The 22,222-nt window shown below is 44.3% G+C and overlaps 1 protein-coding gene across 4 annotated transcripts in view; it reads right to left on the bottom strand.

Moving 5' to 3' along the window:
- Positions 1 to 20,048, bottom strand: part of LOC148028522 (DNA glycosylase/AP lyase ROS1-like) — a 303,662-nt gene extending 283,614 nt beyond the window's left edge. For 3 of the 4 annotated variants that reach the window (XR_015692494.1, XM_087688800.1, XM_087688801.1), the window contains exons 1-5: positions 19,798 to 20,048; positions 18,401 to 19,253; positions 16,664 to 18,148; positions 16,420 to 16,510; positions 14,960 to 16,181 (exon numbers count right to left, since the gene is read on the bottom strand). Coding sequence is in view for 3 of the 4 variants with exons in the window: in XM_087688800.1 (XP_087544926.1) it covers positions 14,960 to 16,181; positions 16,420 to 16,510; positions 16,664 to 18,148; positions 18,401 to 19,253; positions 19,798 to 19,803 (3,657 nt within the window). In the remaining variant the exon portion in view is untranslated. Of the gene's footprint in view, positions 1 to 14,959; positions 16,182 to 16,419; positions 16,511 to 16,663; positions 18,149 to 18,400; positions 19,254 to 19,797 lie in introns of those variants that run through there. The other variant, XM_087688802.1, reaches the window with a different exon arrangement.
- Positions 20,049 to 22,222: the final 2,174 nt, after the last annotated feature.

Raw genomic sequence — 22,222 nt, 5'->3', positions numbered from 1 at the left:
ATACCTCAGTGATGGTACTTTGGATAAGCACAAGGCTCGCATTGTTGCTAAAGGTTTTGCACAGCGCCCAGGGATTGACTGTCATGACACTTTTGCCCCCACAGCTCGTATGGCGACCATTAGAGCTGTTCTTGCTTTGGCTGGCCATAGGAGATGGCCTGTTTATCAGTTGGATGTAAAGTCGGCCTTCCTCAATGGTGATTTGAAGGAGGAGATCTATGTCGAGCAACCTCCTGGCTTTGGATCTTCAGATGGGAAAGTCTACAGGTTAAAGAAGGCCTTGTATGGCCTCAAGCAGGCTCCGCGTGCATGGAACGAGAAGATTGATTCATTCCTCCAGTCTCAGTTGGGATATCGGCGTTCCAAGGCCGATCCGCAGCATTATGTTCACACTTCCGAGGATGGTTGTGTGCTGTTTGTATTATATGTTGATGATTTGATTGTCACAGGTGATGATGCACAGCAGGTCCAAGAGACGAAGTCAGCTTTACATCGGATGTTCGAGATGACGGACTTGGGTCTACTCCATTTCTTTCTGGGCCATGAGATTTATCAATCTCAGAGGGGGATTTTTATCTCTCAACAGAGATATGTACAAGAGCTCTTGGTGTCTTTTGAGATGGAGGATTGTCGGACCCTCTCTACTCCTATGGATCCGAACTGGAAGGCCACTTCCCATTCAGCTTCTCCTTTGGCGGATGCGTCCCACTATCGACAGTTGATTGGGTCCTTGATTTGGCTTCTCAACACCAGGGTTGATCTATGTTTTGCTATTGGGCTCTTGGCAGGGTTCATGAGTGAACCTAAGACGGTACATTGGCAGGCTGCTCAGAGGATACTTCGGTATTTGAGGGGGACGTCTAATTTAGGGATTCATTACCCCGCAAGGACAAATGGGTCAGAACTTGTACTTGCAGGTTGGAGCAACTCGGACTGGGCCGGTGATGTGGACCACAGGCGGTCTACTACAGGTTACTGTTTTACCTTGGGTGCAGGTGTTATTTCATGGAGTAGCAAGAAACAGCCCACGGTAGCCCTTTCGTCTACTGAGGCGGAGTATCGGGCCGCGTCTTCCACCACATGCGAGGTTGTGTGGCTTCGGCGATTATTGGAGGAGCTTGGGTGCTCCCAGACTCGTCCTACTTTGCTGCGATGTGACAATGAGAGTTGCATTGCCTTGGCAAGGAATCTTGTTTTTCATGCCCGGACGAAGCACATCGAGATCCAATACCACTTCATCCGAGAAAAGCTTCTGGATGAGACCATCACTGTGGAGTACTGCAAGACAGAGGACAATCTTGCGGATTTGTTTACGAAGGCGCTTCCTCAGGCTCTCCTTCGGAGACATTCCAGATCCCTCAGGCTTCTGCCCTACCCAGGCTTTGAGAGGGGGTGTTAGAGATCAGGTCATAGCCTGATCAGGAGCAGCAGGCTGGTGCAGTTGGATTGCACAGTCGGACTACCACGTGGCAGTCCGACCTGCAGCACCCAGTCGGCTGCATTTAATGCAGCCGCCTAGCCATTTCTGGCGCCCTATTTCCCCCGGTTTTTCAGCTATTTATACCCGACATTCTCAGCAGTCTGGAACACTTCTCTGCTCGCAGATTACAGACCGGTGACACACGCAGATTCCGTCTCTATTCGCAGATTTCAGACAGCAGACTGTGCAGACTGTAGCGGACTTCGAGGTGGACAGCAGGTTGCATCATCGAGGTGGAGACACGCAGTCCAGCGCACTGTGCCCGTGTATATATCTGCATATCTTTGTATTCAGCACTCTTTATACAGCAGATCTTCATCGTCCACTGTCTCTTTCTTTTTTTTTTTTCGTAAAAGGTAATTGTATTAATTACGAAAAAAAATACAAGATTACTTGATTACAAGATACATGACGACAATGCAAGTCATCATGCGACGAGGTGCTAAGCACTACAAGTTACAATTTCATGGCAAGGATGCGGAGGAAATTGCCATATGCCAAGGACGGAAGTCCTCCGTAGAGAGCAAATCAAAACGATGGAGAAGAGCTAACTGCCAATACAAGAGGCCCTTAAGCCTCACAATATGTCGCTGAACATTATGGGCTGAGTCAAAAAGAAAAGCATTCCGAATGGTCCAGTTATGCCAACAGCCCCAGTATCGAAGAAAGTGATACATGAGCTTCATATGTGGCTGTGCAGGAGAAGGGTATTTGGGCTGACCCAAAACCCAATCAAAGGGGCGCAGTGTGATACCAACCACCCCTTGCCAAACAGCCGACAAAAATAACCAGACCTTCTTAGCGACGGGGCAGGAAATAAATCGGTGGCGAGCGGTTTCCATAGTAGTGGTGCAAAAGAAACAGGTGCCATTGGAGATTCGTCGCTTGGAAAGAGCCGAAGCAAGTGGAAGACCCCCAATTATCACTCTCCAAAGAAAGACTTTATATTTAAAGGGCGTCTTGTTGACCCAGCCCTCCATCACAGTAACCCTCCACCAGGAGCGAGATTTACGCAATCCCCATAAAGCATTCGCTTTAGTAACTAGCCATTGATTATCTATAATCAGGAGATGATACACTTGATTAGCAGAAGCTTTGCTCAAAGGCAGCCGGCCTTGTAGGTCCCAATCCTGCCAGGGATGATCCAAAGCAAGAGCAGGAAAGGGTTGTCTGTTCTGGAGCACCGTCACGAGCTGTTCCCATAAAGGCCTATATCCACGAGGGATCCGGAAAATCCTCCTAGCAGTACGAAAGGAGATAAGCACATTGCGACTGGCGAGGGTGGCATCCGCAACTGAAGACAAGCCCAACCGTGCCATCCGGTGGAATTGTGGTCTAAGCTCATGTTTACCTTCCCACGAAAGTAGACGCGAGACTGCCAGTAATTCCAATTGAAAAGAGTTAGTAGCCAAGCGATCCTCCGTTGGGTGCCACTGAGCCTTCCGAAGGACGTGTTTCCAGGAACACACCAAATGAGTAAGCAGCGATGAAGAAGAACTGGAAAACCGCGAATCCGCATTAAGAACGTGCCACCAAGAACTCCGGAGTCGGGTATTGCCATGCCGAAGCCCATGACCCTCAAGGAAAGAACGGGCGATAGCGACCCACGGATGATGATCATCCGAGCACATGGCGCGGAAAAGGGACCAACGGAGTGCCTGCATGTGAGTTTGGGCATCTAAAATAGCTCCGCCACCCATGCTTTTGGGGGTGCACACATGCGACCACGAGATCCAGGAAATACCTGCCTTCAATGAGTCCTTCTTCCAGAGCATGAAGCGAATAGACTGAGTGAGAGCATTCAGAGTCGTAGGAGTCCAGGGCAACAATGGCAAGAAATATGTGATCATTGGCAGCATAATTATCTGGGCTACTTTGAGGCGGACATGAAAAGGCCAGGCCTGAGACTTCCAGTACATAAACTTGGCCATCATCTTCTGAGAAATCCACTGCAAAAACTGCTTTGGGGGAACATCAACCCCCAATGGGTATCCAAGATGCCTGACAATGGAACCTCGAGGAACAACCAAACCTTGCCAGTCCAAGGACTGCAAGTCCGACTCCGTGCAGCTTAGAATGGCTGATTTGAGCGGATTGATACGAAGGCCTGATGCCTGGCCAAAGAGACCCCAAACATCCAATGCTTTTCGAAGGTTATCCTTGTCCGCACGCAAAATCATAAAAGTATCATCCGCCAGGGATTGGCTAATGAAATGTTGCCCTGTAGGAAGCGACAGTCTGGCCAACTGGGAAGAGGCGGCCATATGTGATAACATGGAAAGAACTGGATGTGTCGCAAGGGCAAAGAATAAAGGGCTCAAAGGGCACCCCTGTCTGACAGAACGGGCAAGGGCAAATGGCTCAGTAACACCTCCGTTCAGCATGATTCGCGAAGACGCCGCAGCACTAATGGTGTAGATCAGACGAGACATCCGAGCACCAAAGCCCATAGCCGACATAAGGTCAGCAACAAAAGACCAGTCCAGATAGTCAAAAGCCTTTTCCAGGTCCAGTTGAATCAACACCACCTCCTGATTAGAATGCCGGGCATAATCAATGGCCAATTGGGCATTCAAAACATTGTGTAGAATATTTCGGCCCTTAATGAAACCGTACTCGAGAGGGTGCACAAGGGCAGGGAGATGCTTATGGAGCCGATTGGCCATTACTTTGGAAAAGATTTTGTACATGGAACCCATCAAAGAAATGGGGCGCCAGTGTGTCAACTTAGATGGCGAAGGAACTTTTGGAAGTAGTTTAATAAGTCCTTGTTTCCATGAGGGAGGCATGATCCCCGTTTCCCACACCTACTGAAACAGAGCCTGCAATGGTTTCGCCAGTTGGGTAGCGAAGGCTTCAAAGAACTCATTGGTGAGACCATCCCAACCCGGACTTTTATCTTTGGGCAAGTGTAACAAGACATCCATAACCTCTGCTTCACCAATATCTGACTCCAGAGTAGCTTGCATGTCTTGGGGTAACTGATTGCGGACCAGGTCATAAAAGACCGAACGGGCCTGAGTAATTTGGGCTGAAGGAGGAGAAGCGGAACCGAGAAGGTCACAGAAGTAATTCCTGCACATATGCACAATAGTCTGTGGATCCAGGATAAGGTGGCCTTGTGCATCCTCGAGTCTGGTCAAATTCTCTCGAGCAGGAGAGGCATGGAGGGCTCGAAAGAACTTGTGGGTCTGACATGCACTATCTTGCAAAGTCTCTGTTAGATGTTGCAATTTGGCCTGCTGATACGATTTTAACTGGAATTCTTTAACAAGATCGGCCACCCGCAAGGCCAGTGCAAGCAGAAATGCATCATCCGGAGTGTCCATCAGCAGAGAGCGAACCAAAAGCAGCAGGTCCTCCGCTGCCTGTCGACGGCGCCGACAAAGAGAGGCATGATAGATCCCATATTGCCGAGCAACCCGCTGCACATTAGAGAGCAATCTGTCAAATGAGGCAGTGCCCTGAGAGGAAAAGTCCAAGGAGAATCTGTCAAGCAGTTGCTGCATATAGCCCTGAAAAATTGTATGCTTTAAGTAGGAGGAGTTGAAACGCAAAGGGAGTCTCTCCAGAAATTGCTTGAAGGGGGCAATGGGTTGTGCAAGCAACTCGAACTGCAGAGGGAAATGGTCCGACAAGGCATATTGCTACAACACTTTTATTTCGAGCATCTCAGGCAGAAAATCATCATCCTGCATGATATATATGCGGTCCAACCGCGACCATGTTGTGGCATACTGGGCTGAATGGAAAGTAAAGCTTGGAGAAGAGGGGTGTAGCCAGGACCAAAGATCTTGCTTAAGAACAGCAAGAGCCAAGTCGTGCCACATACGACTTTCCGGCGCATCCATGACCGAGTGCTCCGATGTAGACTGGGAAGAATCAACACACATATTGAAATCCCCCATGAAGAAGCCGCGTCTGCCAAGTGACAAGGAGGTCTGCAAAGTCTGCCAAAGCTCCCGGCGAGATAACGAATCATTCGGAGCATAGAGGCCAAGTAACCATAGGATTTCCCCTTCGAATAAGATTTCGACCACCAAAAAGCGGCCATGAACATCATTTTTAATAAGAACCGGCTGATATTTGGTATGTACAATCATGAGCACACCCGAATAATGCATAGCCTGTGTTCCTGCATAGAACAAACGAAAGCCATGGCAATCCACAACTTTACCGGCGTCACTGTGACTCTTGTGCTCAACAGCACACAGGACATTCCACTGATTCTCATACAATGCAGTCCACATGGCATGTTGCTTGTGGCAAGAACAAATTCCTCGCACATTCCACGTGGCTATTTTCATGTGTATACAAAACACAATCAGGTACGAGGCACAGCTTGCCTCGATTTGACTTTGTCGGCGAGAATGTCCAGGACTCCCTCATCCAAGAAATCTGCCAACACCGCAAACGAGTTCTGAGGACCAGATTTGGAAGTTGAAGGCATATCGGCTTGCTTGGGGTTGGAACGTGGGTAACGACGGTCCCACGGAGTAATGACGTTGCCTCTGGTATCAAAAGCCAGCTGTGCAGGTGGACCCTTGAGACGATCCGAATACATTTTCCTGGCAAGCTGGTGGCGGGGAGCTGAAGAAACCATAGCAGGAGCAGAGCGCTCTGACGACATCATTTCCTTCCTGCGCATATATGTTCGCATGGAATCGTGTGAGGTAGAAGGCCCAGTACTTTCCATGCCAGCACCAATCCTGTTGCCTTTTTTGGCGCGTGCTTCAACCCAATCAGTAGCACGGGAATCCAGACCCGAAACCTGTTGTTTACCTTTGGCCAGAACGTGGGACGGGTGGGTAGGATCCAGCGGCGGAGCATCACACACCATATCTTCCATGGGCGGAGCAACATGAGCTGTATCTGAAACGTGTTGTTGCTCGGGGCATTCAGCCATAAAGTGCCCCAACTGTCCACAGGAAAAGCAATGGCCAGCAAAATTGCCCCATTTCAAACGAAAGTGTAACGGATGCATGCCGGAGCAATTGAGGCGTAACCATGCAGGCCGTTTCCGTGCAGTATCCCATAACATGTACAAGCGGTTGCGATTCGCAGCCCTGAGACTGGGAGGGACCAGAACCGTGCTCACAGCGGCCATAGCATCCTTTAATAGCGGCCAATAAACAGCCGGACAATTTTCCACTTCTACCCACACAGGGCATTCACGTTGCAGGAGGCACTGGAAATCTGCCATCGGGCGCCATGGAACCACATGAACCAACAGACGATCAAAAAACAAAGGCAGTTTAGACAGAAGAGGAGCACGGTGCGTCTCTGTTTTCAAGAGGACCTCGAAAAAGCCCCGGGATCCAACAAAAATCTCTTCAACACATTCCCCTTGTAGCAGACTCTGCAGCCATTGGCGAATACGGGAAAGCAGCGGAATGCGACCGGTGAAGAAGAGTATCACCGTGCGATCATAAAATACCGAAAAGGAGCATAGGACAGTTTTTGGCTCGACGGTAGCTTCCAGAACATCGTCTGGAGCAGAGGCAGAGAAGGCTTCCTGGTTGTGTTGAACATATTCACCAAGCAGAGTGTTGGCAAATTCCAACAGATGCTCCCAGTCCACCTCCTAAGAGTCCACCGGATCCGAAGCAACCTGCACATAGGAACGATCGAGAGTAACGCCTATCTCTTCCGGGGTGTGCTTGGTACGTTTGCCCGCAGGCTGGATGTCAGGACCCGGGGGCAATTCTTCAGTGCACGGAACCATATCCTCGAGTTCCTCAGCATCAGAGTCCGGGCCAAGTGCTGCCACCGTTTGGTCTATGAAATCCAGATCCAAACCAGCCATCGTGTATGATGAACTGATCTCACCGAAGGACTGACCGAGACTCTCTCTCTCTCTCTATCTCTTTCTGTGTACCGAGCAGAGGGCACGCGATTCCGGACGCTGCCTCTCTGACGAGGATCAGGTTTAGGGTTTCACAGGAGCTGGGAAACAGGGCGTCTGGACAGCTCCAGGAGCAGGTGCGACAGGCAGCAGCAGGCGTCGATGCAGCCCTCGACGATGGTGGACAGACGCAACTTGTAAAGGGGCTGAAATCTGGCAAGGCGCACCTCTGCCGGATGTGCGGGCGGAGCTGGGGCAGGGGGGGGCACTCGGACGAAGTGGTTTCAGCGGGGCCTTCAGGCGACAGCGGCGGGGCCTGCAGGAGACGGCGGCGGGACCTGCAGGCAGGACGACGGGGCCTGCTGCGGGACGACGGGACCTGCGGGACGGAACCTGCGTGACGACGGAACCTGCGGCGGGGCCTGCAGGCGAGGGCGACGGGGCCAACGAACAGAGGCTGGGCTGGCGCGAACAAGGGGTGGCGTCTGGCAGGGCGTCAGGTGGCGGCGACGCAGACGAGGGCCGCAGCAGGGCGCGCCAGATCCTTCGATGGCAGGGCGGGACGACGCAGGAGCACCATCACCGGCCGCGTTCCTCTTCTCTCTCTCTCCTTCTCTCTCTCTCTCTCTCTCTCTCTCTCTCTCTCTCTCTCTCTCTCTCTCGCTCTCTCTCTCTCTCTCTCTCTCTCTCTCTCTCTCTCCTCTCCGTCTCTCTCTCTCTCTCTCCATCTCCCACTGTCTCTTTCTCTCTCTTCTCTCTCTGCGTTCTCTCTCTCTCAGTCCTACGCTTCCGCACCGCTGCACTCTGACACCACGGCCTCACCCTATAAGGAATGGGGAATGGGTCACTTCCTAGCAATATTCCACAACATGCATAGTTTGTTTCTATTGGCTGCCTTTGGACTAGGGGTACCAACACATGGCCTTTGGTAACCATTGCACCCTTGACAAATGCCCAATAGACAGCTGGGCAATTCTCCACTTTCAACTATACTAGACATTGGTGCTTCAGCAAACATTGAAATTCTCGCAGTGAACGCCATGAGACAATATGCACCAAGCGTTTCTCAAAGAAGAGGGGCTGCTTTTGAAGGAAATCCCCGGTTAAAGCAAAGAGAAGCACAACCTCACTAAATCCACATGGATTAGCAAAGATCTCCTCCACACAATCAATCTAAAGCATGGAGATCAACCACTGACAAATCTTGGTAAGCACAGGAATCTAACCCATGAAGAAAAGAACCATGCCTCGCTCATGGAAAGGTGAAAAGAAACAAAGAACCTCTTGAGTATCCAAAACCTCCTCCTCCACACAAGTAGGAATAGCTCAATGGTTATGCTCAATATATTCTTCTAGAACAGTATTCGAGAACTCAGTAATTGTACCCAATTTGGTTCTTGCAAGTCCAACAAGGTAGAAGCCACCTGCGCATACAGGCAAGGTTCAGCATCACCCAAGTCATGGGCTCCACACAAGGAATAGTAGATTTATTGGTGTGGAGATGCTTGTTGCGTTTGATTGACGGTTGAACATCAATAGGTAGTTTCAAGCCTGTTTTCTTGCTGCATTTGCAGTTTCGAGCCTGTTTTCTGCTCGTTTGACATTGATCCTCCTAGTGATGCATTTGCTGCTGCTAGACACATCTAGAGGCAGCCTCGCTGTGTTTCAGGATCCATTAGAGTATGACACTCTCCAACTCATATTCTTTGCCCTAGTCCTCAAGACACGGGAGTTTAGGGGGTCAATATTCTTCACTACATAATGTATTTGCTGCATTGTGCATTGTATTCTATTCCGTATTCATTCATTATTATTCATTGTATTGATTGTCTTTGCATTACCCTAATGCTAACTATGTTTTCTTATCAGTTTGTGCATTTGTCGTACAATTGTGTTGTGTTTTCTATGGTAGAGCATTCATTTATTTACATGGTCAGTGATTAAGGGATCCATACCATAGTTAGATTAGAGCCATCATTGCAAGACAAAGGAGACTCACCCCTACACAAATTAGCAAAGCCCCTAAATCACGTCAGTGCTAGAATCACATACTGACCTCAAGATACAGAGAGGAGTTATTATGGCTAGATATTCTATACATACAATTTTTAGACATTGAGATCTTTGGATTTAGATATGAGACTCATACTAGGATGTATTTTGCTTTTACTTTCATGATAAGATACATTGGAAACAAATGTATTTTGGTTTCGTCTCATAAGCCACATTGGCCTTTTGTAAACTAGTATATATAAATAGACACATACATACTAGCTCACTAGATGCTACCACTATTGCAACACCACCACACCATCACGAACCAAAGGGGTCAAAGCACACCAAGTAGCCACTCTCCATAGAGCATGGTGCCCACCACCCCATCATCGTGCCTAACATCCTTACCTCCAACAGATTCGAGCCATCATCACTTGCCCTTAGAGACGAGATCTCCCCTTAGTGGACTTGATGACTTGGACTACCCCATGACAAATATTCTTGCCTCAAGGAGGGTACATTGTTTCTAGAGAATCGTATTGAGTAGGGTGGGATCCTAGGAAGGATCATCAAGAGATCATTTTGTCCATGATAGTAGACTATACTTACAATTGTCATAGTTACTAGTTTTTTTTTCAATTGTTATTATTAAGTCAAGACCACGTGATCAAATGTACTCATTTCTTCATCTTATAGGCCATTTTGGCTTTTTGGAGACCAGTGAAGGTGATAAGCTTATATATTTACCTAGGAGTGACTTTCAATACCACGTCAAGTTATTTTTCCATGGCACAGGACTGACTCACCAAAGGATATGCACCATTGGCACTTCAAGAGAGATGCATCACCAAACATACCTATAGAAGCCATATACCAAGCACTAGCTATTTGATATCCTGGTCATTCTAGCTCTTATGTAGCCCCAAGCCTAGCCACATCAATCTAGACACAAATAGAAAGTCTCCAAGTTATTTTACTATTATGAATGATATGCATCAAACTCTTAGTGTCAAATGGGATTCTCAAAGTAGAGTTTGTTGTGTAATCCATGCAGATAGAGGCTTTTTTAGATCATTACTTTTACATAGAGAATGCAAAGCATATCACCTAAAAGGTTATTATGGAGAGCATTGATAGATGGCACACAAGGGGTGTGAGAGATCATGGTACTTCCCAGTGGGGCATCTACTTAGCAAATATGATATCAACATGACAAGCCTTCCCCCCTCCTAGTATGACTCCAACTCACCTCTTGTCCAACTATCATGAGGACATGAAATTGTATTACTTTGCTTAACATTTGATTAAAAGTTAATCAAATATACTAATGTGACTTGCATACGTAAGGTGCAAGTTAATTATTTCACAATGTGCAACCTAGGATCTCGATATATCAGTTAATTTACACCAAAGGAAAATTTTGTAATAAGTTATGCTTGACAAGCACTAGGTGGTAACAAGTATCAAATTTTGGCCTAGACCAATTTATTGGCCACTAATATTGTTGATGACATTGGAAACTAGGCATTAATTAATGAATTAATGATGGTCTAAAGACTAATAAGGCTCAAGATACTTGGAAGACAAACTGACCAAGCCAATTATGGCTGCTAAAATTAATTTTCTAAGAACTAGAATAATTATTTAATTAATTTTCGAAATTCATATTCTAAAATTTAATTTAATAAGTTCAATAATGCTGAAAAATGAAATTAGAAGACTGCTGCCACTTGGCAAAGCTTGCCCATTCAAGTAGACAAAACATAAGGGAGAAGAAGGCTATTTGTCACCAGGTAGTGATACTTTTTGCAGTTGCTTTCCTTATTTACTTATATAAATATTTTATTTTTCTTTTCTTTAGTTGTTGTTGCTTTTTACCCCCAGAGTTCTCTTGGAATAAGCCGGGATCTTTGCATGGCCAGAAGAGGCAACCATTGGGACAAATCGGACTAATGGTTTGTCTGAGCCTTAGGACTAGTTCCATATTGAATGGGCACTAAAGAATAGAATGCCAGTGGTTTGGGACTGTGTACTTAGCCACTGGAGATGGTGCAGGACAATGAGCCTGGCCAAGACAGAAGATACACATGTGAGAATACTCATGGAATAAAAGTCATTGTAACTGAGCCACATTACACTTTTTGATGTGGTTGCAATGATAAAAGTTGCTCAGAACAACTTGAGGAATGGAGGAGTCACCATCCCTAAAATTTAGAGAGTTACTATTTTTGGATCTCAAAATCTTTTCGCGTCATTATCTTCATTTTTGCAAAATGATTAATTCTCCGGTCTGCGCCGAGATCAAATTTTGCACTGATCATGGAGAATTTTAGACCAGAAGGTTTAAACGGGAAAATTGTTACATGTATGCCATATGGCATAAATTTCCAAAAGAGAGAGAGAGAGAGAGCATTAAAAAAAACGTAATGGGCATAAGGGGCAAATCTAAGAATGAAGTTTTGAGGAGCTGAGGGCAGATTGCTGCAAGAATAACAACTATGGAGAGTACTTCTTCGACTCTGACTCATGTACGGAGATAGAGTTTGCTGAGTGCTCCCTCTAGTCAACTCTCTCTCTATTCTCAGAGAAAATGCTTTGCATGATGGCCTGATTCCATCGAAGGGTTTTTCAGCTTTGATTTAGTGTTGTTTGTGGGACTGTTTTAATGCTGGAAAAATGTTTTCCTAAAAGGGATGTTGTTCTGGACATGTTGGACAATAAGAAGAGTGAATTCTAGACATGCTGGACAGTAAGAACAGTGAATTTAGAGATCTACAAACTGCAATTTTGCGCATGAATCATTGAGTTTTGGTCACAGAAAATGCTTTTCTAAAAGGGATGTTGTTCTGGAGATACTAGATAGTAAGAACAGTGAATTTAGAGTTCTGCAGACTGCAATTCTACACAAGAATCATTGAATTTTGGTCACAGAAAATGCTTTCCTAAAAGGGATGTTGTTCTGGACAATGCTGGACAGTAAGAACAGTGAATTCAGAGATCTGCAGACTGCAATTCTGCACATGAATCATTGAGTTATGGTTACAGAAAATGCTTTTCTAAAAGGGATGTTGATCTGGTCATGGTGTACTATTCTTATGCAGCTGGGATTAACTCAGAAAAGATGAAAACCAACTGTTTACAGGTTATTATTTTGGAACATTTCATTTTTGTAATTTTCCATCTTTTAATTGATAAAGAAATACCAAGAGGAGCACCGGTCTTCGGGGCCAATCTGGTGTTGAACGAGGGAGTCAGGTCTCTGTTTGTGTGTGTGTGTGTGTGTGAAAAGACCATGTGCTAATTGAAGGAACTACCGCTTTATGTAAGTCATAGACCGGTTCCACTATTAGAGAGCAACGAGATGCTACTGATGTGATTTGCAAGCACCAAGGACTAGTCCTACAACAAGTGATAGCAATTTGGAAAATTCTAGGTGTAGGTGATAACAGCCCAAGTTCCTGCTAGTGCAGGTGATAGCATACAAGAGGAGGCAACAACCTTTCTAGTGGTCTTAAGCTGTAGATGATAGCTTTCATGGCTATTTTGACAAGGCAACAACCGTTTTTCAATCTTTCTTGCAATGAAACTATAAATTTCTCTCTACAGCATTCTCTCTCATCCTACAACTATCTGTGAAGTTATCTCAACAAAATCAACAATTTGAGTCATCAGAGATAGAGATATTGATCTCTTCTATACAACCTACTTTACAGCAAAAATTAGAGTTTGACAACCACCTCAGGATGCTTACTCAAAATTAAAGACCTAAGACTTGAATTCCAGCAAGCTGAAATTAAAGAATTTCAAGGAGATTCAAAAGGCCAGCCAAGGAATATCAGATTTGGCACTAAATTCGTATTGCATGGAGTAGGGTGAAGGCCCCGAGCAAACCAAGGGAGGAATTGGTTTGAAGGCTTGCGGGTCAGTTTTGATAGGAAGAGACACTTGGATTAGGGAAGGAGATCAAAGAATCTCAATTGTACTCCATCCATTTGCAATAGAAGATAAAGAAATATCAAAAGGGGCGTCGGTTTTGGGGCCAATAGGCTTTCTATTGTCCGAGATTAAAGTAGTAAAGTGTGCATTTTCAATTTATGTGAATTTTATACTTGCTGTAATTAGTACTTAATCAGGTTATTTACCACCCTTGCCAAGAAGAAAGGCTAGTTTCATCAACTCCTACAGACAAAGAGGAACATGATCATCATACATATAGGACCTAGGTGGCATTCCGAACCCCTTTTCCCACAAAGATGTAGTACTAGAAAGATATTTCCATGAGCCTCACCGAGGATGGATTACTCATCAAACGCTTGTGCACAGATTTTTACGTGACAGATGCTATGCAAGTTGCCATAAACCAGCTCCAAGTCTCATCACACCATAGCTGGAATTAGAGACAAGCAGAGCTTCATAAGTCCCAAAGGAGGAGAGGATATGCAGACTATGCCATGAGGAGGTGGTAAAAACAAATAAGTATTTCTAATGCATGGTAGTGTAGCCTTACTAGTTGGAGATTGGGAGAATATCTAATCATGTCATATAGAGGGTTAGGACCTTCACTTGTGTCTTTTCTGAGGTCGCCTAGCCACATGTGGCATTTCTATTGATAGTAAAAATCTAGTGCTATTAGTTTCTTCATTGAGGTACTTTTTCCATTTGGAACTGAAATACCTGTAAGCATGTCAAGGTAGTAATGTGCAGGAAATTCTTAACAGGTACACTAAATGTAGCACCTTCATAGTATGATGACCTTTGCTGATGGGTTTTGTGACACCTCTAGTACCAACTGTCACCTAAACATGTGGCATTTCTATTGATAGTAAAAGATCTAGAGCTAATAGTTTCTTCATCTAGGAAGTTTCCCCATTGGAAGTGAAATACATATAAACATGCCAAGGTAGGAGTATGTAGGAAGTTTGTAATATGTACACTAAATGTAGCACTTATTATATTAAATATGTTTTCACTCTTAGCAAAGTAACTGGATCTGATGATTATCAGCCCATTGCATAAAAGATGATCATGATCTTACCAACAGAATGGATGATATGATCTTTTTCCAGACTCCATTTTAAGGATACAATTGAAGCAGAGTTGGGTCAAATTTTGTATGCGATGGGCTAGTTAACACTTCTTGTGGTGTCCTGCTGTGTTTTATCTCAACTGATAAGCCTCTACATCAGAGGGTCCATCGAGTTAGTTTTTCAGCTAAATTGGGCAGATTTGTGTTTCGTAAGAAATCTTTCTGCAAATTCTCTATCTTTTGGGAAAGTACACCCAAAATTGGCAAAAATACTCACTTTCACTGGAAGCAGTGGTCTAAAAGGCATTGGGTTCTCTTAACTTTTTTAAGATTTGGGTTTCTTAAGAAATCTTCCAGCAAATTCTCCGGCTTTCAGGCAAGTACACCCAATTGTTGCAACTTAAGTTTCCCTCGTTCAGCTATACCCCTCAGTATGACAGCTAAACACAACTCCATGGAATTTCAAATAAACACCATCACATGTAATTTCGTATATTTTGTCTTAATAACCATACATGCCATCATTAAGAAAGAAGATCTCTTATAGATGCAATGTGATCAACTGTGCACATTGAGGGTCAACACAAGAAAACGGAAAAATGGCATGCCATACCTTGATTCGGCCACTCAGAACATGATGCATTCCTCGCTCCTTGATGGTTTCAGCTAGGTCTTTAAGGTCTGCCAGACGTACTGCTTCCCAATCTACTGCATCTTGTGTATTATGCACCCTGGTCTGCTCAACATCTGAATCCCCATCAGTGAAGCTCGGTGTACCTACAACCTGCTTCCTTACAGATTCCCAATCTCGATGACAGTTTTTCTTTCGACCTGGTTGACTTGCTTCCAGCTGAGCTCTTTCGGGCCCACTCATGCTACTGAGAGATCTTTTCTTGACAGTCTTTGGCATGGAAAGAGGCTTTTCTGACTCATAAAGAGTGTTTCCTTGACTACTCATGTCCTTGTTAATTTCTTGAATTGCCACAGAATGACTTGCTTTTAGTTCACCTTGACCAGTCCAATTCATGCTAATCTCTTTTTTTTCAATTGACATGCAATTTGACTGCTCTGTTTCAAATTGCTCTTGCAAACCCAGCTCTTTGCTGTTTTCTAGAACTACCACCAAATCCGAGTTTGAATCCTGTCCACTCTGCATGCTGCCAGAAACTGTTATTGCAGTTCCAGTCTCGCTTTGCTGGTCACTGAGAACATCAGATGCTGCATGTGAATTGTAACAGGCTTGATCATCAGCTCTCTCTAAAACTGCAGAAGCTAGAGAATCTTGATTTCCTGGACCAGCTTCAGAATGAAATCTAAGCCTCCTGCAAACATTAGGCCTTTCATACACCATCGTCCGATGACACCATGCTTCACTGGCAACACTTTCCTGAGCGTCCTTAAGTAAATCAGGATGTTCAACAGGAGAACTCGAAGCCCTCCCATCATCAGGCACTGAAAAGTTTTGCTCTTTTCCTTCAAAATCAAAGGTGCCAACAGTCTGATTATCATCAACAGCAGGTGCAAAGTTGTCTTGCTCGCCACAAAACAGCAGTTCAAGTGGTTTGTTGTCACTCAGAGACTGATGAGTGACCTCTGAGCCATCAATCAGCGCACACATGCTTGGATCATCAAGAAGACGGTTAATATTGGTAAATGCTGACCCATATGAAGGGATCTCTTCTGCTAAAACAGAAGAGACAGGTGACACCCTCTCCAGTCCTAAGGGTAGATGTGTTGCATGAGACTGAGCCCTAGAACTCTTGGCTGAACACATATCCTGAGTATCATGCTTCGAAACAGCAGGAAAGCGAGATGCAATAGACATGAATGCTGAGCTGTAAAACGATAAAACCAATTCAAATACATGCTAATGTATGTTGCTTTATCGTACAAGTTGCAGCAACACATACACTATGATCTGTTCCCGCAATCAACATTTGATTATTTGATTATTTCATGTATATTAAGCCAAATGTAGTACCCTGATAGTATATGCAACTAATCTAAATGTAGTATCCTGACAGTTTTTGCCAGAATCATAGATATGCAGGGATACTGGAAACAATTGCAAACCTTGATAAGTGATCAGAAACATTTTGAGTCAAGAATGCACCGACCACAGAATCAACAACTGAACCTTTCCATGGAGAAAAACAGCGATTACCTGCATATATGAAAGCACACATCTTAAGCAGCTCAAAAAAGTAGTTCCATAAGGTGAATTATAGTGATGCTCCCTTGGAGAAAGTGAATGCAATGAGGCAATATATGCACTTTCTCGATGAAAATCACGAAGTCTTGCACTGCAGAAACAAACCTTGTACATGCTGCATTTTCTGGATGAAAGACTCCACCTGAAATTTCATAACTGCTCTCTCTTTTTCAAAATTAATTGTCTCTTCCTCTCCATTTTTAAGTAAAAGCCATATTTTCTGACTCTTCTCGTCCAGCAAAACATTTGGGCGGAGCTTTCTGAATGGATTGCCACCTCTGGCCAAGACAATCTCTCTTTTACGATAAGGGACCATTTGCAGTTGATCATTGGTTGAGACACTTGCTAGTTTTATGACTGATTTTGTAAAACGTTTGCAACTTGACACCAGTTTGCTAGAGACTGTTGCAGATGCTTGTGGAGATGATGCTTGTGGAGATGGTGCTAAAGATAAAGATAAGTCACACTCTTGTGACTGCCAGGCCTCCAACTGGCGGCAGCAATTAGTGTACAAGGCGAGTTCATTTCCTACAACTCCTTCAGAGGCAAGCCTTAAAGGTTGAGGTTCATGTACGGGAGGTTGTGATTGCTCACGTGATTGATCACCGATGAGCTCATCGCGTTCAATGTGCAAGAAATCATAGAAAGAAGGACCAGATGCTGCAGGCAGTGGCAATCTCTGTTCATAGTTGTTTGGGCATGACAGAGGCAATCTCTCTTCACAACAGTTGTTTGGGTACAACAGCAGTGGTTGTAAATAAATTGGCCACAGTATATTATAATTCCATTCACAGCTGTGTCCATCCAGTGTTCTGTAATATTGGTTAGGAAACGAGGTGTAACTAGAACTCTGACAGTGAGTCAGTGTTCTGTAATCTTGGTTAGCAAGCAAGCTATAACACAGGTTTCTATGGTCAGGCAGGCTCGCTGAGTTGCTAAGCATGGAAACAGCCGGTGCTCTGAGTTGTAGATGATTATTATCACCTGATATAGTATGCAGTAGCATTTGCATGGTGGGTTGCTTGTAGCTGTTGATTGGAGACCTATTATCAAATTGCACATTTGACCTACAACACTCATACCCAGCTCCTGCATTGTTCACAGTGTCAGGAAGCTGTCCCCACATGTCCTCAAAGCCAGAAGTGGACGTATTTTCCATTTGCACTGTTGACCCCAAAAACTCATGCCCAGCTCCTAAATTGGTTATTTGTTTAGCAAGCTGTTTTGCAGTATCTTGAAAGCCAGCTCCTTGTGGAGTGGTGCTCCTCTGATTAGCTGTGGGTCCTTTCCGAACCCCCTTTTTCTTGGGAAAATCTCGCTTTACTTTTGGGCGATGCTTCTTTCTCTTTACCTTTGGTGGAGGTTGGTTGTCAAATTCAGGCACTTCAACATCTCTCCTCATATGTGACCGCAATGAACTTAGCCTGTCTGGCTTATTGTCATGGTAGAAGGGTCGTTGGTTGTCATTATCACCATCATTCAACCACTCTTGCTGGGAAGAGCCCATTGCTGTGCCCAACAATTCTTCAGCACTGGGACCACACATCTTTGGTGTAGTTTCATTTGTAGGATTCTCTTGTGCTTCAGTATCTGCCAGAAATTTCATTGCAAAGCAAGAAAGAAATCATAAGGAGCAATCCAACTTATCAGAAAAGGAAATCTCTGCTGCAGTTCTAAACAAGGAAAATTCAGTCACATAAGAAGGGTGATGTGCAGAATCTGAGACAAAGGCTATGTAACAAATGCACAGCCGGCCAAACCAATTATCAGGTTCAACATCTAAACTGCAAAAATGAAATTACCATCCTCTTCTAAGCATTACTTTGAACCTTGAATGCTGACCTGGGATAAAGGATGGTGCCGATTCTGTTAAGCACCCTGCGTGGCAGGTAGCAGTAGGAGCAAGAAGTGCTGTGGTTTGAGATCTCATGAGAGCATACACGGCCTCCTGATCTCCTTGAAACACATCACTTCGTGAAAAGCTACAGCCCTTTGCTCTTGCTTGCTCTTGATTAGAACATTGACGGGATTCCGTATAGGACCCATGTTTCTGGTGGCGATGCTGTTCATAGCAGATAGTAGTTGAGCTAAAACTATCCTGGTGGATTTCGTTAATCTTTTGTACAGCTGAGGCAAATCTCACAGAAAATTGACCCCTAGGCCCTACCACAGCCATCTGCTCTGACCTTTCTGCAGGAGTGCATGGCCCTAGAGATATTGGCACCTTATTGGAGTCTCCTAGCTTGTCAATGTCACGCTTGGACTCTTTGTTGCCTCCACATTCAGATCTGCTCCTGTGTCTCCTCTCTCCACCGTCAGCTTTATTTCTGTTCGCTTCTGAGTTTTTAAAAATACTTACTCTACATTTCAGAACCCGGTGATCCCCACACTTTCTTTGTAGTCGTGCCCGTGGCTTTTTCTTTCCCCAAGGAGATATCTCTACTGTTCTTATGATGAGCTGTCTGATCTGCTTCTTGCACACAACAGGATGCTGTGAAGAAGTCTCCTGTTGAGGAGGTGTCGTAGGGCGTAAACTGCCATGTGCTCTCCTCCTGTGCACTGTTGATTCAGAGTCTGTAGTATCGAGCACGACATTGCAGCTTGCTTCCACATCCACACCGTCCTCATCAGTCCAAAAGTAACGTCTTGAATATCCCCTTTCCAACACACGTTTAGACCGCCTGCACTTGATACTCTGTGATCAACAGTATGCTGGAAATCAATGCTCCAAACCAGGACTATGCCTGGAAACAGGACAAGGAAAAAAAGCACTTGCACCATCTTTGTGAATAAAGATCAATGTACGCTTCATGTAATTGAAATTTGGCATGTGCAGTATGAATGGATATCTGTGTCATTTCATTTCTATAGCCTGCTGTGATTTATCGATAAAACAATCGAGGAAACCCACTAATTACTTGTTTTCATTCAATGCATGGGTTCTCAAGGTTTGTATAAACTGCATTGTGATGTTTAGTACTACCAGAAGCAAAGGTTAAACGAACAACTGTAAGAGGCAGACGCACAGCGAGCGAGAGAGAGAGAGAGAGAGAGAGAGAGAGAGAGAGAGAGAGAGAGAGAAATCGTTCCGGTCTTCCATCAACTTGGTTGGTAGAACCGTTTACTGAAACGGCAAAAACAAAGCACTAACAGACACACACACACAAGCACAGAATTGTTCTTTTCTTTCAATTCAGAGTAGCAATCCAAAACAGGGAAGGTTGGAAAAAACAGCACACCTCCATGGAAGCTCGAGCTCGCCCTGAAACCAAAAGTCCTGTACGAAGAGCTGGTTAAGTGCTGCTTGCCATCCTCGCCTCCTGTGTGTGTGTGTGGGTGCGTGTGTGTGTGTGAGTGATCATGAGCTCCGAGCCATCTTTCTGTGTTTTTCTATCGTCGTGGAATTGTCAATTTTAAATATATTTAAGATATTGTTTGTTTTCTCCTTCCCCTCTCTTCTTGTCTTTGCCTAGTTTTTCTTCTCTCCTTCTTTGCGTGAGTGGGGGGGGGGGGCAGCAAAGCAAAGCACGCGAGCAAATGAATTTAGCAGGGGGGTGAGTAACTCGCAGTGTGACATGCTGTCACGAGCGTCCACGTGTCACAGTGGGCGTTGCGATAACCGCGATTAGCGTCCCTAATCGAGAGATTAGCGAGTCGCGGGCCCAACGGCCAAGTGGAAAATAGCTTGTGTGGTTCGTTACACACATCTATTTTTGAACTCCAGTTTCCTTTTCCGGTAGGCTCCCAAAGTCCCGACTCCCCATCAGCAACCCTTTTGTTGCCAGCTCCTAAAATGGAGCTGCCTTCTCTCATCCAATCAGGAAACGTCTCCACTTCAATGTTGGCTGCTTACACACCAGCCTCAAAAAGGAGTCTTTAGCTGCACGTGTAAAAAAGAAAAGGAGTCTTAAGTTGCACGTGCGAAAAACACGAAAAACACGAAGGTTTAATATGAAGTAAATTTCCATCTTTAAAATCACTTTTAAAATTTAAACTACACTTAAAACTTTCTCATGCATAAAATTTTTGGTCTCAATACATTACCCATACTAAACTTTTCCTCTCTCTCTCTCTCTCTCTCTCTCTCTCTCTCTTCGTAAAAGGTAATTGTATTAATTACGAAAAAAGGTACAAGATTACATGATTACATGATTATAAGAGACACGAGGGCCCTAGGCCAACGTGTGGGAAATCCCCGTACTAATGCACGAAAAAGGTTACACCAATCATGGCAACGACCCAGAGGCAATTGCCATGTGCCAGGGAAGCAAATCCTCCCGAGGGAGCAAGTCGGAGTGCTGGATGAGATCTAACCTCCCCCTCTTGCATCGCATATTTATTCATTATAAGTAATATCTATATAATGAACATTTATAGAATACAAACACTAATATACAAATTTAAATAGTATAAATGTATGTTAACAATAGTAATATTATATTGTTATTTTATTATTTTTAATAAGATCATATTAATATCAATAGAGTATGTAATAATATTAATTCATCATTGTGTTATTGTCTATATGGTGTAAGATAGAGGAAGCATGTGTGTGTGAAGTATCCTTTGTAACTAACTCTCTAGTAATATGAGAAGGCGAGCACACCCATTTCCAGTCTATTCTTGGCTTCTCACATTTTGGTGGAGATGTGCTTAGTTTTTTCTTAGCATAAAGCCATAGCTTCGTGTGTCTTTGGCCCACAAGTTAGAGTTCAAACATAACCCTTAGCTATGGCTTTTGCATGCTTTCATGCTATGACTAGCCACTTTCCACCTCCTCACTTATTCCCACCTTCTCTTATATGTCTACAAAGTGAGCCTTTCTTCAATACATACCCATGGTTCTTCGTAGAGCTTCCACCTTTCAACCTCTACATTCTATCCCCCACAAATGTATTATGAAAATGGCTTCTCAAGCATCACAAAGCCTTGTGCCAATCAACACTCCACTAAAGAAGTCAATAGTTAACATTTATACAAGGGAGAAGAAGAAGTTATGCAATATGTTCTCAATCTAAATTTGCTACATCTAGTGTCATGGCTTTCTCTAAATGTCCTCGTGCACATTCTATTGTTGCTAAAATTAAAGGATGCACTAAGAAGCTCATCATAAGCTCTCTTCTTGCATAGAATCCTCAATAAAAATATGTGTTTCTTCTCTAGTTTCCTGTGCTACTGATAGCAATGTGCTCTTCATGGTGATGACCAATCACAAATTGCAAGATGATTTGGAGAAGAAGGTGTGTGTCAATGATGGCTACAATCTACTAGAATCTTGTTGTGCAACCAATTTTTCAAGGACCCTCTCAATCCTTCTCATCAGATCCTCTATGTTCTTAGCCCCTCACAATGCTGAAGATTTTGACTATGGTGACGCCTTTCTAGAGCTCCATGTGAATGGGAAGAATTCTAATGTCAAAATCATTTTTGTGAACATCATGCACTATTCAATACAATTATCCCACATAGTGATGAGACATCAAATGCAATATTTTCCTAATACTAGGATCTAGCATTTAAGCTTTTCAATGAAAGGGGACTTGAGAGCTATAGCTAGAAAATCGTGATTGATGATACCCCAAATCAAAACTTTCAATGGCCCTTGGCAATGATCGCCAAATTTTTTATGAGATCATCAAACTACCATGAGCAATTAACACTTAC

This window comes from Lygodium microphyllum, chromosome 11 (genome assembly GCF_053477565.2).
Source record: "Lygodium microphyllum isolate KBCC chromosome 11, Lygodium_microphyllum_v1.1.10, whole genome shotgun sequence".
NCBI lineage: Eukaryota > Viridiplantae > Streptophyta > Polypodiopsida > Schizaeales > Lygodiaceae > Lygodium > Lygodium microphyllum.
The sequence above is the reverse complement of the archived record's forward strand: the minus strand, read 5'-3'. Positions and strand labels throughout refer to the sequence as shown.